The sequence below is a fragment of the Acinonyx jubatus genome, chromosome A1 (assembly GCF_027475565.1).
Source record: "Acinonyx jubatus isolate Ajub_Pintada_27869175 chromosome A1, VMU_Ajub_asm_v1.0, whole genome shotgun sequence".
In the NCBI taxonomy this organism is placed as follows: domain Eukaryota; kingdom Metazoa; phylum Chordata; class Mammalia; order Carnivora; family Felidae; genus Acinonyx; species Acinonyx jubatus.
The window spans coordinates 22,446,959-22,466,428 of NC_069380.1; the positions used below are offsets into that span (position 1 = coordinate 22,446,959).

The 19,470-nt window shown below is 36.3% G+C and overlaps 2 protein-coding genes across 20 annotated transcripts in view; one reads left to right on the forward strand and one right to left on the reverse strand.

The window, feature by feature from the left end:
- RCBTB2 (RCC1 and BTB domain containing protein 2) overlaps positions 1-4,103 on the forward strand; it is a 58,653-nt gene extending 54,550 nt beyond the window's left edge. For 14 of the 15 annotated variants that reach the window (XM_053215397.1, XM_053215419.1, XM_053215411.1 and 11 more), the window contains 2 exons: positions 165-295; positions 2,840-4,103. In XM_053215397.1, coding sequence (XP_053071372.1) covers positions 165-295; positions 2,840-2,980 — 272 coding nt within the window. In that variant the 3' untranslated portion in view covers positions 2,981-4,103. The remainder of the gene's footprint in view (positions 1-164; positions 296-2,839) is intronic. The other variant, XM_053215410.1, reaches the window with a different exon arrangement.
- A 4,192-nt stretch (positions 4,104-8,295) lies between these two features.
- Positions 8,296-19,470, reverse strand: part of RB1 (RB transcriptional corepressor 1) — a 168,013-nt gene continuing 156,838 nt past the window's right edge. For 3 of the 5 annotated variants that reach the window (XM_027064818.2, XM_053215363.1, XM_053215374.1), the window contains 4 exons: positions 15,315-15,345; positions 13,353-13,495; positions 12,797-12,846; positions 8,296-10,194 (listed from right to left, as the gene is read on the reverse strand). In XM_027064818.2, the coding sequence (XP_026920619.1) occupies positions 10,121-10,194; positions 12,797-12,846; positions 13,353-13,495; positions 15,315-15,345 (298 nt within the window). In that variant the 3' untranslated portion in view covers positions 8,296-10,120. The other 2 variants (XM_053215352.1, XM_027064819.2) reach the window with 2 other exon arrangements.

Here is a 19,470-nt window from a genome sequence, read left to right on the forward strand (position 1 = left end):
GAAATATGAAAGCCATTTTCACTGTGTGTCTGCTTTTCCACAGCTACTTGTTTGTGTATTGTATTTGCTCAGTTCACACATCAACAATCATTGCATGAAGGGTTGAGTGAGTTTAATGGGGATGCTTGTAATCACTCCCCCTAATAAACATCTCTTCCTGCCAGGATTGCTGGATTTGGCTACCTTTTATAGAGAAAATCGTTTGAAAAAGCTCTGCCAACAAACTATCAAGCAAGGAATCTGTGAGGAGAATGCCATTGCCCTGCTTTCAGCTGCTGTGAAGTATGATGCTCAGGTAAGAAAAGCACCCTTTCAACTAGCTGACCTTGTGGAAAGAATGGTAGGTGTTTAGTTCATAAGCTAAAATAAACAAGTAAACCAACTAAAAGTACCAGAAAAAGTGACCATTTGTATAATGTTAGGGTGGAGCTCCAAGGAAGAAGCCCTAAATAAAGGAAAGGCTTGACAGGGGCACCTGGGTGGCTCAGTCAGTTGAGTGTCTGACTTCGGCTCAGGTCATGATCTCGTAGTTTGTGAGTTCGAGCCCCGTGTCAAGCTCTGTGCTGACAGCTCAGAGCCTGGAGCCTGCTTCGGATTCTGTGTCCCCCTCTCTCTGCTCCTCCCCTGCTCACATGCTGTCTCTGTCTCAAAAGTAAGTAAAGATTTAAAAAAAAAATTTTTTTTAAAAGGAAAAGATTGATAGGTCTGATTTCAGAAAGAAAAACATATCTAGACATCAGAAATTACCACCGAGAAAATTAAAAAGTTGATACAGTGGGGAAAATATTTGCAGCATATGGTGAAGCACATTTACCATATAGTTCTATAATACAAACATATAGTTCTTAGAAAACAAAAAGAAAATATTAGCAGTTTGATGGAAGTAAAATGGACCAAAGAACAAAATAGATTTATGAATAAATGAAAAATATAAATGAAACTAAGGTATAATTTTTCACTTGTGAAACTGGGGAATATATTCTTAGAGATAATGCAGGCTCAGAATATTGTGTGTTCTCCTGAACAGCTGCTAAGGGTGTGCATTGGGGCATTGTGGGGGCACTTGGTACCAAATGTATTGAAAGCTTTAAAGGTGTACTTCTTTAAGGAATCCACTTGTAGGAATTTGTCCTAAGGAAGTACTCGTGGATTCAGACAGATTTAGCTTCAAAGGCTAATTGTACTGCAACAGTGCTTATAATTTTGAAAAATTAGAAAAAGACAACATGAACAGTAGAGGTTTCTTTAAACTGTAGAATGTTTATACTATGAAACTATGCAGCAACTCAAAATACATTAATTGAAAAATGAACATTTTTAAAAGCATCAATTTAAAAAAAAATTTTTTAAAGCAGTTTTTAAAAAGACTGACATTCATTATCTACATAGAAAAAAAGAGACTGAAAAATATACTCAAAGGTCATCTTTGGTGGAATTATGGATGATTTTTATTTCCTATCTTTGCTTGTTTTTTTCTCAACTTTCTACAGTGACTGTGTATTGTTTTGACAATAAAGAAAGGAAAGAAAACCTGTCTTAGAGCTAAATCTTTAGGAAGCAGCCCATTCTTCTTGGAGTCGATTTCCTTTTGTTATAAGGATATCCTCTCTGGTCAAAAAACAGGAACATTTTAGTGGTGGGCAAAAAAAAGTTTGTAACTTCTTTTCTGCTTATTAAAGAAAATTTGGAAGATACAAAAAAGTATGAGGAAGGAGATGACTCATCAAACCAGAGAACATTAACATTTTCATACAGCTGCTTCTGTTTTTTTCCTGTTACATGAAGTATTTTCTCTAAACACTAGATTTTTTTTTCCCTTAACATTTAAAAAAAATCTTACCCACCTTGAAACATTGATATTAAAAGCATAGTGAATGTCTTTCATTAACATAATAATATATTGGGCACTTAAAACATGCAGAACACTTCATGGCTAGGCCAAACTCTTCGCTAGTTTGTGCAAGTCATGGTGATAATACTGGAGGCTGGCGCCTAGTCTCCAGTGATGAGGCCGTGGGCACACAGTGTTTCTGCCAGGACTAGGCTTCATTTTCAAGACTTTTTTAGATTCCATATTTATGTCAATTATTTGTATGGCTACCTTCCAGCCTTCTGTTTCCTAGAAAGTAAGCTCCTTGAGGAAAGGCAGGGGCTTTGTTTTGCTCACAATCATAGACCTAATGCCTTAGGGTAGTACCTAACATATAGTAGAAACTCTTTTCATCTAGAAACATTTCAGCTCCTAGGGGAATATAAAAGGGGAGTATTTTAACAAATACTGACAGTGGAATGAACAATACAAATACTGTCACTAGAGAAAGGTACGTAGTGCCTATTTCTGAGAATAAAAAATCTGATTCTTTGCACTGGCTGGTATGGAGGAACTTGAATATTTTACTCTGTTATTTAAATGTTTACAAGCATAGGGGCGCCTGGGTGGCGCAGTCGGTTAAGCGTCCGACTTCAGCCAGGTCACGATCTCGCAGTCCGTGAGTTCGAGCCCCGCGTCGGGCTCTGGGCTGATGGCTCAGAGCCTGGAGCCTGTTTCCGATTCTGTGTCTCCCTCTCTCTCTCTGCCCCTCCCCCGTTCATGCTCTGTCTCTCTCTGTCCCAAAAATAAATAAAAAACGTTGAAAAAAAAAATTTAAATGTTTACAAGCATAGATTCACATTAGCTGTACAGTTTTATAACTATTCTTTAGGTATTGCTGTACCAACAATTCTTCCTATTGGCTTTCAAATGCTTGTCCCTTCCTATGTGTCTTGGGAATTTTCATGCTGTGTTGCACTGCATTGGGATATACAAATTTATTAAAGCATTTTTTGTTTTTGTTCCTAGGATTTAGAAGAATTCTGCTTCAGGTTTTGCATAAATCATTTGACTGTAGTAACACAAACTTCAGGCTTTGCAGAAATGGACCATGATCTTCTGAAGAACTTTATCAGCAAAGCAAGCAGAGTTGGAGCCTTTAAAAATTGATCCTCATCTGCAAGAAAGAATTTTTGGTATTTCCATTTTCCCTGCAAAAGCCGGAGAATGACTTTTCCTTAATTGGCTGAATACTTACGTTCTGTCAAAAGAAGGTGGTGGTCAGTCTGCCCTGTGCTGAAGTCTGAAGTTTACTGTACAAGGCATTCCGTGCTCTGATCAGATGTGACTAAGGTCAAGGGAAAAGAAATTAAAATGTCTTATTTACCATTTCCTCTTTCACGTCCCTTAAGTTGGACATTTTTGGTACATTGGTCTAAGTATATGCTATCCTGGCCAAATTTCTGTTCTTAACAGGCTGATATCACATAGAGAGCTGGACAGTACATTGTCAGCATCCAGAACGGTGCCTTGCATACACAGGCACTCAATTCATTTATTACAAATCTTACGTATGCCCTGAAAACAGCTTTATTTGTGGAATACTGGATAAAGGTATAACAAATTGCACAAAAACAAATTTGAGACAGCCCATCACTATTGAGGTTCATATTCTTCTGGTACCTGGTTCTAAGTAATAGTGGCTAACTTAGAGCATTAATTAGAATTCACAAACAGCCTTGACAATTTAATTGTCAAAGTCCCAAGGGCTAATTTTAATTTTCTATTTACTCTGAGTCATTAATTTCTCACACGGGATTACCGAATATGAAGTACTGTCTTTGAATGAATGTTGTTTCTGGGCTCATCTGCCTTACATAATTGCATAATGTCTTTTCTTTTTGTGTTGAGAGATTTGCCTGTGTATGTAAAAATGATTATGTGTTTTTCTTGTAGTGGAGTTTTATGTCACTGTAAAACAGTTCTCTTAACCTGGCACAGAATAATTATAAAGTACTAGCTGAAAAGGAACTCATACTTACATTTCATGGACAGCATTAAGAAGAATGAGATAAATTTATACTTTTTCGGTCAAAACAAGTTACCCAACTGCAAAAGAAAAACTGGAATGGGATGTAGGATGTAGTGTCAGATTCCTCTAACATGGGTTTCACAATATGGTATGTATTTCACAATATGATATTATGTAAAGAAAACTCTTTTGGAATTAGAAACCTTGTTCTGATGCTGAACTATTTGATAATAAAGTGCTTATTTGTAGATAATAGAACAATTGTGTTTTTTTTAATCCCTAATAAGCAGCAAAATTGTATCAACTTTATATCTCTTACATTTATACAAATCCATTTGATTACGCTTATTTTTGGAAGTAGTTACTCAGATAACCTATCATAGCAAAGCCCTCCCTAAAACATAAATGGCATATAAACAACATAATTACTGTTCATATTATTGCCTCTGACTACTCTTTATTGGTGAGGTCACTTTTTAATCCTTAGTTTCTCTTGGCTTACCTGTTTTTGCAGACCTTATCTGGCAGAGGCAAAGTGGCCTTGACCTCTAGTTCTTAATCAGAATCCTGTTTTGGGAATTATATAGTCTTATTCAGTTATTTGTTATTTGAAGTTAGCCATATATACCATTTGTTTTCATTGTTTGTTAGATTTGCTGTTTTATCTATCAAAGAAACATTCACACCTGGTTATTATCCACAGCTGACAGTTGAGGCATTTAGACAACCGCAGCCTGCATTGCTGACTTTTCCTCCTCACCTTCCAATGCTAGCTGGAACGGACCAATGCCTTTACATCTTCACAAGGTCTTCCGAAACCTTCTCTTCCTTTCTTGCCTATTTCTGACAGGGTCTTAAGCTTCTTTCTTTTATGAAGTCATTTCATGTAAAAACTGGAACACTCAAAGGGAACAGATGAGTTTACTGAGGTATGAAAAAATGGCCTGCCTTTTACCAAACTCCACAATGGGTCAGTAGCCCATGCTGCCATGGTACAAGTTATTAAGAAGGGCTGCATGGATTTTTACCCAGATTTTCTAAGCTCTGTTATGTGTAGGTTTGTGCTGCTGTCTCTCTCAGTTCTTATCTCTTTGTACAACAGAACAATCTATGGAACTTTTGCCACAGATTCTAATTCAGTATATTTGAAGTTTCCCAAGTAATCCTGATATTGAGCCAAGTATGAGAATCACCGTTTAACCCTTAAAATCTGGGACTCCAAACAAGAAGGGGCTCATAGACCAGTTTGAGAGATGACGGAGGAGTCCCATGGATACATCTCTGAAAAAAACAGAGCTTTCTCTCTCATCCTGGAGGATAGGCTTGCCATCAACACTCCTATACAGAGGATAACACTTTCTTTCCTTTATTTCTAACAGATGACTGTAGAGCCCCAGAAACCTTGCTGTTCAGTTAGGGATATGTGAGGGAAAAGGGACATTTTTTATAACGACACTACATCATAAATTAATGGATCCTTCATTTTACAGAAGTTAATCTTAGATTTTCTTTCCCTATGTTCTGTTTCCTCTCTGCTCACACAAGAAGTTCAGTGAGTTAGTGCTTCCAGCATAATTCTAATACACCTTACACAGAGAAAGGTTAAGATTTTACAAGAATATGGTCATTTGCGAATAGAGGTTTGTGAAGATATCATTTAAAGCTTTTTAAAAGTAAAGGTTAATGTACTGACCTGAGTCATTTTTCAGCTGAGACCTGAAAAATTGCCAGTCATTATGGACCAGACTTGTTGATTTTTATTTAGAGGCAGGATTCCTGACCAGTGATAATGAAAAGCAAACAACAAAAACTATATAGTCTTGTCTGTTTTTTGGTCTATCTTATTAGCCTTCCCCATGCTATTATTACAACAAACGGGCTGGGAAAACTGTAAAGAAAAATGATAAATCATACCTGTTACTTTCAATTCAGTATTTGTCAAAGCATAAAAACGTAAACCATACTGATTTTCTTTCACTAAATGCAGTTAAAATCATGATGTTTTCTATTGAGGAAGTAAGTGATGTTAGTCTGTGGAATAAACGTAACTTTCGTATTAAATTGTCATTATTTTATATTTCAATGCTAGTATATAAGCATACTCCCAAAATAACAGACACAAAAAAGATTTATGAGAATATCCAGGTTCATACTAAAAGAGATTGTTTTAAATCCCAATCAGACACTATCAGCATTACCAAGATATATTTCTATGTAAGACACTAGTGGTAGATATATGCTATTTCTAAAGGTAAGGTTTCCTGTTGTCCCATAAAATACATATTTAGTCCAAAGGAAAATTCTACTGAATGAATTGTTACCAATACCATGTACACTGTCACAAAAATGAAAAACAAAAATATGCTTTGAGAGGCAAGTTTCTATGAAATCATCCAGATGGTACTAGAACTACAACATATAGGTTCTTCCTCCCCACCGTTTGCACCAAGAAACTGTAATGAGAAATAAATCAGTAAATGAATTTGAGTTTGTCCTTTTTATTCTAAAGAGTTTTTATTATTAGAATGCTAGGTCCCTGGAAGTGATCAATTTTCTACCATCCAGACTAAAAACTTTTAGCATCCTAAAGGCTGCTTTTTGCTTTGACCTAAGAGATGCATTTCATGTAAGATCCCAAAATACATACAGTCCATTGAGGAGTGATTGCCTTTCTTCCTTCAGGAACAAACATGTTGCTGTTATAGAAGGAGAGAATTCCACTTTCCACCCTGTTTTTGAGAAATCATATTACTGAAATTCAAGATAATCCCTTATCTGAAACCCTTGGTATGAGATACATGTCCCGTTTTTGGAGTTTAGTACCTATACCACCTAATATATAATACCTGAGTAGGGCCTAGGTTAGATTCCCAAAATCAACGTATTAATATTTTTTTGTAGTGAAACAAGAGTATTCCTACTAAGTAGGATAAAAGGCTGTAAATAGCTCTATGCCAGTTTAGACACGTTTGATGTCACATGACTTTTGCCACCAAACAAACGCACAGACCGCTTGGGTTTTTAAGCCTTTTGGATCTCAGAATTGCAGGAAAAGACTGTGGACCCGTGAGACACAAATAGGATGTTTGGGGGGAAAGGCCTTTAACATACACTTTGCATTAGATGATGAGAGATTCTTGCTTTTACTCCTCTTACGATTGTCCATTTTTCTATGACGCCTTATTGTTCGTCAAACACACAGGCGTATTCCCATCTCGGTGCACTGGCTTTTCCGCTGGGTGTCTTCCCATCATTGCATGACTTACTCCCTCACCTCCTGGCAGGCTTTGCTCAAATACCACCTCAGTGAGTCTTTCCCTGACCACCTGTTTCCCTAGCACTCCCTGCTATGTTTTTCTGCAAATTATTATTTCTTGTATATTCACTTCCTCTCTTTCCCTGAAACTACAATTAGAAGGCAAACTCCACAGAGATGGGGATCTTAGCTTTATTTACCCATTGCTGTATCTCTTGCATTTAGAACTGTGCCTGGAATATGGTGGGTACTGAGTACATGACCTATTAAAAGAGGAAGGGTGTTTCCATATACTTGGAAAAATAGGCAAATATACATTCTCTTTTTTTTCTTTTTTGACCACGTATGAGTTTCTTTTAGGTGCTAGAGCTATAAGAGCAGCCAGGCTGATGCTTCCCATTTGCAGAGGGAGTTTGATGCAGGGATGAGTAGACAGGCAATAGGTAGGTCAAACAAGACGATTTCCAATGGTGATAAACGCTGTTACACTCTTGGAGGACAGTAACACAATACAGACTAAGGATTTTTAGCTTGTGTGGTCGAGGGAAGGCCTGTGAGCTGAGCCATGAAAGACAGGAAGGAATCACTTGTGCAAAATTCTGGGGGAAGTGCACTCCAGGCAGAAGGAACAGCAAATAGAAAAGCCAGGGTTGGTATTAGGAGAGAAAAGGTCAGTGTGGCTAAAGCACAAGGAGCAGGAGAAAGTAGCAGAGGAGGAGGAAGAGCAAGTGAATGGGGCCATGCCACAGGCTGTGACAAGGACTGTCAATACTTGAGTAACAATGTAAATGAATTTCTATTTTAAAGGGATCAATTTTGCTCTTTATAAAGGATAGAAAGGGAACAAGGAGACCGTTAGAAGTTTAAAACCATGGTCTCGACAAAAGTTGATAAATGACTCTTAAGATTTTGACTTGACCAAGTAAGTGGTTAGTAAAATGGGGAAAGACCGAGGTAGAAACAAGGTATCTTGATTTAATTTTGGTTTATGTTTTGAGAATTCGGGGAGGGGGTGGGGGAGTCCCACTGCCTGAGGGCTTTGACCTCCACAAAGAGGTCACGCTGGATAAATAAATTTGGGAATCATCAGCATAGGAAGCCAATGGAAGGTTAACAATGGACAAGGCACTAGGAGAGAAGCCAGATAGAGAAGAGAACATTAGTGCACTTGATACAAAGAACACATCAGACCATGAAGACTCTTAACAACTAATTTATTTTAAAATAAACTATTAATTGTAGAAAATAGTAACAAAGCAATTTTAAATGTACAGTTTTAACCAATACAAAAAAGCAATAAAGCAATACCTGAAGCCTTATGTAAGTAATCTCAATATATGATCTCTGAAGTTCCTAAAATTCTGGCACTAACTCTAACGTAAACCTTTATTAGCTAAAGACCCAGAAATATGGTAGCCCTTGACCTAAAAGCTAACTGATTTGTATGATGTTCATGCAGAAACTAATGAGGAAATGGGAGAAAGCTTTCTAGTGCCTTTGTTATCAAGATAACAAGTTTGAAACTTAACCGAGCACAAAATAAAATATCATTTTCTAACAAATAAGACCAGAATTCTTTTTAAAAAGAATTCTGGGTAGACAAAGTGATTTTTCCTAAAAGCTAGCTGATGCTACCTTAAATATCACCTAATTTAAATTATACCATCTCTAAATAAGTTAATCACACAAGATAGTTTAAATACACCTTTAGGTGCTGGGGGGGGGGAGCGCCTCTTTTTCTAATGTAGCTGTTTTAAGTTGAAGCTTTTGCACAAAATCAGATAGAAACATGAATGCCTAACCCAAAGACCTTTGATTACTTGCAATTTTGGAGTAGAAATGATGTGGCTTTGAATATGCCAGTGTTAGACCATACTGACTTAAAAAAAAAAAAAAAGATAAATAGACAATTGCCAGCTCAAAAGATACATGGAAGACATGTACAATTCCCGAGAAAACACACCCCTTCCCAAGTTTAGGAGGGCAGAATAATTGCTGAGATGCAATTAAACAAACCTCTAAGAAAGAAAAATTAAGGCTCCTATAGTTAACAGTCTGTGGAGTAAAATTATTTTAGGTCTTGATTCTTCGGACCCAGAAACATTAGAAAGTGCACTTGGGATATCCTGTCTTAGGGCCCTCTATGGCAAAGCTCTAGCTGAACACTTTATTTTCCAAGTACTAGATGGGTACTTCCTGAATTCGGGGTTCTGAATGGTTTATAAAAACCAAGAGTACTATTAATAACCCTCACTTTAAAGCAGGAGTTGGATGGAGAAAAGGATCAATAAATTCTTACAAGTCCTGAGGTATGAAATCTGTATCAGTAGTATGACAACATCATTTGTTTATACTCTGCTTTCTGCTTGTATTTTAAAACTAAAATTTATAAAACAAGCACACAGTACATCAAATTCCATTAGTAAACTAAAATCTAATGTGTAAAAATTAGTAATTTTGTTTTTCTAGTTTCTAATATCTGTTTTAGCAGAAGAGTTCAGGATCACTTGGGTGAGGGGGAAGTAGTCAGCCAAATTGCATTTGGAAGACAGGACACATATTCTAAGGGCGTTCATGTTAAATTAAAAAATATATAAATATAAATTAATAAAATAATAGCAAACATCACATATATGCCACAAGAAAAGACAAAGTACTCAAATAGGCCTGGGTTGCTGGGATGCCCCTCCCAGGGCATCCTTGCCATTTGTAGAGCACAGCAATTATATTTTGGAAATGAAAACATCTGCTACAACTTTCCAAATGGCAGTATTTACACAAGATTTTCAATCTTGTGCAATAACAATGTATATTCTACTGACTACGACGTTGCAAGTGGCTTAGGAATCCCCTGCACGCACAGGCAAGCCCATCTGCACACTCGAGATCCAATATCCGTAAAAAGAGCCGAAGATCATATCCAATGTGGCCGTAAACAGAACCTGGGAGAGTCACACAGTCTGCTCTGTGAGAGACAATGAGGCCACAGGTGTATACGGTGCCCAGTGAGGTCATGGGATCCTCATTTTTCTTCCCTGTTTGAGGTATCCATGCTATCGTTCATTTTTTGCTTCTGCATTCGTGTTCGGGTAGATGCTGGAAAAAGGATGCAGAAATGTTAACAGCACTGATGGTGCTGGATGCGTTGACCAAGAGCTGTCATAAACGTTAGGCTTGTGCCAAATCGATGGAGTTCAGGGCCTGGCAAAGCAGTGGTTTCCAAAATTTTATCATATAATTTCTATCAGTACATTTTTTTCCCAAGTATGTACCACCAAAATATGTATGGTGTGTGTGTATACCATCTATGTTTGTAGATAAGTTATAAAACACACACAGCCCAAACATCAAAAACAGAGGAGATAAAAACAGATTCTAGTATTTTCTCTATGTACCAAGAGGTGGTCTCGCATACTTGCAGGCGTGCCCAGCTCTGCAGACCACCGCTCCAGAGATGCTGAGGCTGGGTTTGGCCCTGTGGCCCAGCCGAATGCCGGCCTGGCCGAGAATGATCTGTTGGAGTGAGTGGTATTCGTCACCAAGCAAGTAATTCCCTTGTGCTTGCAGATACCTCGCAAAGACGTCAGCTGGCAGCTCATTTAATTCGGACATGAACGTTTTAAAAGTACGGTATTAGTTACAACACAGCCAAAACCAGAAAACTTCTTTTAAGTTATTTAAAAATTCTTAACTTGATTTTTGTGGTGGGCAGAAGCTCTTCATAAAGAGGAAACAAATTCGCATTTGGAAAAGAAAGAAAATATGAATTCTCAGTCTTCCCCCTCTCGGCAACCTAGCACTGTCTGATGGTCTTCTTTGAATGCAATTCAAGTCTTTGAGGAAAACGGAAGAATTCCTTAGCCTTAGGGGTTAACATTCCTGCTGCTTCTCCCCAATTTTCCAGCCTCAGAAAGGTCCTGAACTCTAGCCTGGCACTGAGAATTCACCATCACAGCTGAGTGTGCCACTGGAAAATGTACTGAAACAGCAACTGAACTCTTCTCTAAGAAAATATGCGTGTTTTTACAGCTTTCTGCTCCTTTTAAAATGCGTATTTGTGAGCTTCCAAATGCCTCCAAATGTTTTCAAAGCTTCATTTTGGTCATAAACTTCATGTCTATTTTCACATAATGAGGGGAAATGCCACAACTACTTAAAAGTTAAAATAGGTGTGTGTCAGTTGATGTAAAATACAAAAAAGATTTATTTATAACCAAAAAATTTAAACTCTTGGTATATTTAGTTTTAATTGTACTCTTTGAAATAACACATAGATAAGGTTTTAAAAAATCAAAAGCATTCTTTTTGTTTTTTTTATTATTTTTTTTTAATTTTAGAGAGAGACAGAGAGTGCATGTGAGCAGGGGAAAGGGGCAGATGGAGAGAGAATCTTAAGCAGGCTCTGTACCTACGTGGGGCTTGATCCAACAACTCTGGGATCACGACCTGAGCTAAAGTCAAGAGTTGGATGGATGCTCAACTGAGTCACCCTAGCGCCCCAAAAAACATTCTTTTAAATACTTTATAGTTTAAATACTTCGTATTGACAGACACATGTTTAGAGAAAGCCTTTTTTTTAAAAAGTCACATTTCAATTGGTATTGTTCTTATTGATATGTCCTATGACCTAGGAATAATAGGGTTTTTTTTTTTATGTTTGTTTATTTTTGAGAGAGAGAGAGGGAGGGGGGAGGGAGAGAGAAAGAATGAGAGAGAGAGAGAGAGAGAGAGAGAGAGAGAACAAACTTGTGCATGTGAACAGGGGAAGGGCAGAGAAAGGAGACACAGAATCCCAAGCTGGCTCCATGCTGTCAGTGCAGAGCCTGATACAAGGCTCAAACTCACCAACCGCAAGATTAAGACCGGAGCAGAAATCAAGAGTCGGACGCTTAACTGACTGAGCCACCCAGATGCCCCAATAATTTTAATACTTATCTCTGAAGTATGTGTCTTCTTTCCCCATACCAGCTATATTTCCTGTCAATGGATCTGGCAGATTATCAGGAAGTGTCACACTTAAACTACCACAGTTATCTCTGTAGGACAACCCAGTAGCAGTCAGTACATGTTTGTCTTTTTCTTAACGTAGTTTCCATTTATTATACTTAGGTTAATCTTTTATAGTCTTAGAGTGGCTGAGGATAGAATCCCATTTGTCTTAACATTCCCGATTTATGTCACTCTGTGTAATCTGGAAAATGATTTGGTGCTCTTTATCAAATTCTGATTTCCAGCAATGGAAAACTTGTTTGACAGTAAATTTTTAAAACTTGCACATTAGAGAAGTTCCATAACAGGATAAAAAATTATTCTTCAAATAAGGGGGATGATGTTTATATACGCTAATTTTATTTAAAAAAACCTTTCCTTATATCCAACACTCTTAGAGTTCCTCATTATAGTTTCGCCCTCCTGAAGTATTTCTAGCCATTCATGTTGAAGATGTGGTTTCACTTCTTAGTATTTCTACGCTAAAGATTTTAGAAAGAGTAAAGATGACCTTCACTTTGCATCATACATCTAATCCACAAATGTCTGTGGGTAAAGAGTACATACTTGATTGAATTGCATCTTCAGTGTATAAGCAAGTGTGCTAAGTTAGGGAATTATATGTATTTATTCCTTTAAAACAAGAAAAAGCCTTTTGCAAGATAAACAATGTTTCATATTTACAGAAGGTGAAATGATAAGTACTTACTCATTTCTGCCAGTTTCTGTTGAAATTTGGATTCCCCTGGGAGATGTTTACTGCAGATTTAAAAAAGACAAAACATTTCACATGTATACAGATAAACGGAAAACTCAAATTTTTAATAACTATGGTGATTTCAACGACTTACTTCACACTCTTAGTGAGTGACTTTTAATTTCAACAGTTTATGAACAAAAAACATCTAAAATATAACCATCACAAATTTAGAACCTTTTTGTATTTTGTCAGTGAGTCTTACAAAACACAGTAAATATTTTTCAAGAGTAAGCACTTAAAAAGTCTAATGTTAATAACGACTTTTTATTAATAGCTTTATAAAAAAACATGAAAAAACATCAGATTGCTAGTAGCCGGTATTTTCAATGACTTTCAGTAGGCAGTACATGATTTATATGGTGCTTTTAACTTTGGGATGCATTCCTACCTATTTTGAGCAATGTTCACAACTTCCAAATGAAATGGGCATAAAAGGGCCTGGTGGAAGCCAGGAGCACAGCTGCACTCTGGCTTCTCCACAGGACCATTTCAAACCTGTTCCTACCTTCCGTCTGCTTCATCTGATCCTTCAATATCAAAGCGTAGTTTTTTCAGCGGTTTAGGAGGGTTGCCTCCTTCAGCACTTCTTTTGAGCACACGGTCGCTGTTACACACCATCTGATTTATTTTCTGGAACTTCTCAGAAGTCTACAAATTACAGAATTCTTTATTTTAAATCATTAAATGCCAGAATCTTGCAGTCAGCAACCTTTAACTGTAGTCTGAGGGGTGTCAAAAATCAGCTGGGGTAATACCTGCATTTTCATTGTCTGCTTTATTGCACCAAATGAGATATGAAAAATCTTAGAATCAGTGTAACTACACTTACCCTGCCCCAATTAAATACCCTCCTGTCTCTCCCCATGAGGCTTCTCGCCTTCCTCCAACAAGTCTGACTTACTCTGAAAATCCTGGTTCCTCATTTTGGGAACCCACCCACACACAAAACCAAGGCTACTTCTCAGAAGTGTGTAAAGTTAGAATGGCTTTCTGGAACCTTATGGGTTTTGTTTGTTTGAGGGCATAACAGGACCAAAGAGACTATCACAAGAGTCTAATAAGAAGTGAAATATCTTTTCAATAATGATTCTGGATTTGCTTTGTGGGTATTATGTCGACAAGTCATATAGTTCATATATTTTAAACCATTACTGATAACAATATTTATTGAAATATGAATTTATTAAGTTTTTAAATAAAAATTCAAATATCAAAAGACTTTGAGTCCATTCATTATTACTGGAGATGATTTGCGATATACATCTCTTGAGGGAGAATCCTGTCACAGCAAAGTAAAGAAAGCTTTGGTAATAAGTACCGAAGGGGACACAATAACTTATTTCATCCAAGGGACAAACACACGGAAAAATTCTATTTCTTATATGTCTAATTTAGAACTGGAGCAGGCGATTACCTCAGGGATGTGTATGAACGTGTTCATCTGAACTAAAAAATGAAGTCAGACTGTTGATAGAAATATTAAGTCTGAGTGATCTGACAGTGAGGATTAGCTCTGTTAATTAAGCTTTACTTTCCAAAAATTAAATGAGGTAATTTTCTAAAAATTAAATGCAAAAACAAGTTTAGATGGAAAATATATTTAGAGCACATCCTGTGTACATATCAAATTTATGATAAGATTTTTAGTTATCAGCTTTAAAGTATATAAGTACCTGTAACATTTTCTCAATTCTTTTAGAGGTTATAGCAAGCAGAAAAGTTTGAGGACCCCCTACTCTATTCGGATCCAGATCCAACTCTTCCTATGTGGTCCCACATCTCTTTTGTGAAGCCTGATAGCTATACCCTAACTTGAGCTCAATACCACAGCATTTACTACTTGCAACATATGTTTTAACACTCAGTCTTTTAGTATACAAGCCACCATCCTTCTCTAGTTATTTCATTTGAGGCAGTGGGTAGGCAGACTCTAGAATGGCACTCATGAATCCCCACCTCCTAGTTTCTACACGCTTGTGTAATACTCCCTTCTCTGAGTGTGTGGATTGGACCTAGTGTTACCTTGCTTCTGACAAAAATATGACAAAAGTGATGGAATATCACTTTCAATATTAGTCACAAAAAGACTGTGACTTCCATTTTGCTCTATACCTCTCTCTTTCTTCTTGCTCTGAGGGAAGCAGGATGCCATGTTGTAATGAGTGGCTCCATGTAGAGGCTCAAGTGACAAGGAACTGATGGCTTAGAAAAATCTATGTAATGTATTATATAATTTCAAAGGATGTTTAAAAAACCACTTTGAAATTCACCAATTAGGAGTATAATTTGAAATTAAATGTGATTTGAAAATAAATCTATTTTTCTTTCTTTCTTTCTAAATTCTATGCAATATGCATTGATGAGGTGTTTGAATAATAGCATTTGTTAATTCAAGTTAACAGAAATCTGCGATTTCTTTTATAGTTACAATGCATGCTCCTGTATTTTACAGAAAGAAAATACTCACCCCAAATGATTCACCAATTGATACTAAGATTCTGTCAAGATAAAATACAAATTAGTAATGAAAATCATATATAACTGTGCAGAGATGAACATACATCATTCTAAGCTATTAGAAATACCAAATCAAAAGTTTGCTCTACCCCAGAACCACAACAAAATTATCGTCATCAGTGGCTTATTCTAACAATGCTACTCTAATCATACACTGAGCTGGTCTCTTAGATTTTTAAAGAACTATATGACTAAAAGACTATATTCTGCCACTGTCCACATTTAAAGAAGATAAAGGAAAATTTTAATTTATCCATATTTAATTCTCATAAATCAGTGCGTAAGATAACAATTAAAATTTCTTTCACATTTTCTCATTAAAAATTTGCCTAACATTTGGCAAAAACTTATAGTATTAAATAATCAGTATTCGAATTAAGATTTCTACTGATATATAGTAAAGTCTGTCATATATCTTAGAATCAGAAGTCTCTATTAGTCTGTCCTTGTTTGAACCATATAATTTATGTTCTTTTGTTTTTGTCTGAGTATAGTTGACACATTATGGGTACACTAGTTTCAGGTGTATAACACAGTGATTCAACAAGTTTATACATTATGCTATACTCACTACAAGCTTAGCTACTGTTTGTCACTATGTATTACTATTACAGTATCACAGACTATCATCACTAGTGTCACTACACATGCTGTACCTTTTATTCCCACGATTTACTTATTCTGTAACAGGAAGCCTGTATCTCCCACTCCCCTTCACTCATTTTGCCCATCCCATAACTCCCTCCCCTCTGGCAACCGCCAGTTTGTTCTCTGTATTTATAGGTCTGATTCTGATTTTTGTTTATTCTTTTCTTTCTTTTTTTTAGATTTCACTTATGAGTGAAATCATGTGGTATTTGTTTTTTTCTGACTTATTTCACTTAGCAGAGTATCTTCTAGGTACATCCATGTTGTCTCAAATGGCATAATCTTGTACTTTTTAACTGCTGCATAATATTCCCTTGTACATATATACCACATCCTCTTTATCCATTCATACATGAATGGACACTTAGGTTGCTTCCATATCTTAGATATTGTAAATAATGCTGCAGTAAACATACAGGAGAACATATCTTTTAGAATAAGTGTTTTAATTTTCTTGGATAAGTACCCAATAGTGGAATCATATGGTATTTCTATTTTTAAGTTTTTGAAAAGCCTCCACACTGTTTTCCGTCATTGGCTATACCAATTTTACACCCCCAGCAACAGTGTACGAAGGTTCCTTTTTCTCCATATCCTCACCAACACTTGTTATTTCTTGTCTTTTTGATTCTAGTCATTTTACAGGTGTGCTATCTCACTATGGTTGATTTGCATTCCCCTGATGATTAGTGATTTTGAGTATCTTTTTGTGTATCTGTTGGCCATCTATACATCTTCTTTGGAAAAATGTATATTCAGATTCTCTGCTCACTTTTTAAATTCAATTGTTTATTTGCTATTGAGTTGTATGAGCTCTTTATAAATTTTGAGTATTAACTCTTTTTCAGATATATGGTTTCAAATATTTTCTCCCATTCATTAGCTTGCCTTTTCATTTTATCGATGGTTTCCTTTGCTGTTCAGAAGCTTTTTATTTTGATATAGTTCCACTTGTTTATTTTTGCTTTTGTTTCCCTGGTTTTGAAGACATATTGAGAAAAAAAATGTTGCTACAACTGATGTCAGAGAAATTACTGTCTATGATCTCTTCTAAGAGTTTTATGGTTTCAGGTCTCACATTTTGGTCTTAATCCATGTTGAGGTTACTTTTGTGTAAGGTATTAAAAAGTGGTCCACTTTCATTCTTTTACACGTAGCTGTCCAGTGTTCCCAGCACCATGTATTGAAGAGTTGGTCTTTTCTCCACTGTATGTTCTTTCCTTCTCTGTCATAGATTGACCATATAATCGTTGATTTATTTCTGGGATATTTTGTTCCATTGATCAATGTGTTTATTTTTGTGCTAGTACCATGCTGTTTCAATTACTACAACTTTGTAGTAATTATGACATTGAAACTTTTCTTGAAATCTGGGATTGTGACATTTCCAGTTTTATTCTTTTTTTTTTTTTAATATTTATTTTTTGGGAGAGTGCAAGTGGGGGAGGGGCAGAGAGAGGAAGACAGAGAATCCGAAGAGGGCTCTACACTGACAGTCTGGCAGCAGCGTGCCTGATGTGTGGCTCGAACTCACAAACCACAAGATCATGATCTGAGCCAAAGACAGACACTCAACCTACTGAGCCACCCAGGTGCCCCTGTTCTTTTTCAAGGTTGCTTTGGTTATTCAGGGGTCTTTTGTGGTTTCATACAAACTTTGTATTATATGTTCTAGACTGTGAAAAATGCTATTGGTATACGGATAGGGATTGCATTGAATCTGTAGATTGCTTTGGGTAGTATGGTCATTTTAACAATATTAACTCTTCTAAGCCATGAGCATGGAATATATTTGCATTTGTTTGTGTCATCCTCCATTTCTTTCGTGTTTTACAGTTTTCAGATACACATCTTTCACCCCTTTGGTTAAGTTTATTCCTAGGTATTTTATTCTTTTTTGGTGCAACTGTAAATAGTGTTGCTTTCTTAATTTCCCTTTCTGCTACTTCAGTATTAGTGTATAGAAATGCAACAGATTTCTGTATGTTAATTTTATATCCTACAACTTTACTGAATTCACTTATTCTAGTAGTTTTTTGGTGGAGTCTTCAGGATTTTCTATGTACAGTATCATGTCATCTGCAAACAGTGACAGTTTAACTTCTTGATCACTATGGATGCCTTTCATTTTTTTCCTTCCCTGATTGCTATGGGTGAAGCTTCTAGTACTATGTTAAGTAAAAGTGATGAGAGTGAAAATCCTTTGTCTTACTCCTGATCTTAGAGAAAAGGCTCAGTTTCTCACTATGATGTTATCATGTGGTATGTATCATGTTATCTGTGGGTTTTTCATATATGGCCTTATTATGTGGAGGTATGTTCCCTCTAACACCACTTTGTCGAAAGTTTTTTATCATGAGTGATGTTGAATTTTGTCAATGCTTTTTCTGGGTCTACTGAGATTATCATATGATTTTTATCCTTTGTTTTGTTGATGCACTGCACAATGTTGATTGATTTGTAAATATCAAACCACCCTTGCACCCCTGGAATAAATCCCATTGCTTGTGGTTAATGATATTTTTGATATGTTGTTGAATGTGGTTTGTTAATATGTTGTCAAGGATTTTTGTATCTATGTTCATCAGGGATACTGGCCTGTAGTTTTCTTTCTTTGTGGGGACTTTGTCTGGTTTTGGTTATCAGATCAGGATAATTCAGGCCTTGTAGAATGCATTTGGAAGCTTTCCTGCCACTTCCATTTTTTTGGAATAGTTTGAGGAGAATAGGTATTAATTCTTCTTTAAATATCTGGTAGAATTCATCTATTAACGCATCTGGACTGGACGTTTATTTTTTGGTAGTTTTTTGATTACTGATCCAATTTCATTACTAGTAATCAGTCTGTCCAGATTTTCTATTTGTTCCTGATTCAGTTTTGGAAAATGGTATGTTTTCATGAATTCATCTATTTCTGCAAGGTCATCCAATTTGTTGGTATACAATTTTTTGTAGTAGTCTCTTAGATTCCTTCATAATTCTGTGGTGTCAGCTGTTACTGCCCTTTCCTTTCTGATTTTATTTACTTGGGTCCTTTGTCTCTTTTTCTTGATGAGTATAGCTAAGGGATAATCAATTTTGTTTATCTTCTCAAAGAACCAGCTCTTGGTTTTGTTAACTTTCTTCTTTTTAGTCTCTACATCATTTATTTCTGTTGTGATCTTTATTATTTCCTTTCTTCTACTCACCTTGGCCTTTGTTGTTCGTCTTTTTCTAGTTCATTTAGGTGTAAGGTTTATTGTTTATTTGAGCTTTTCTGGTTTCTTGAAGTGGGCCTGTATTGCTATATATTTTCCTCTTAGAACTCTTTCACTGCATCCCAAAGATTCTTGGACTATTGTGTTTTCATTTTCATTTCTCTCCATGAATCTGTTTCTTCTTTGATTGTTTTGTTGGCCCATTGGTTATTTAGTATCATGTTGTTTAGTCTCCACGTGTTTGTGTTTTTTCCAGTTTTT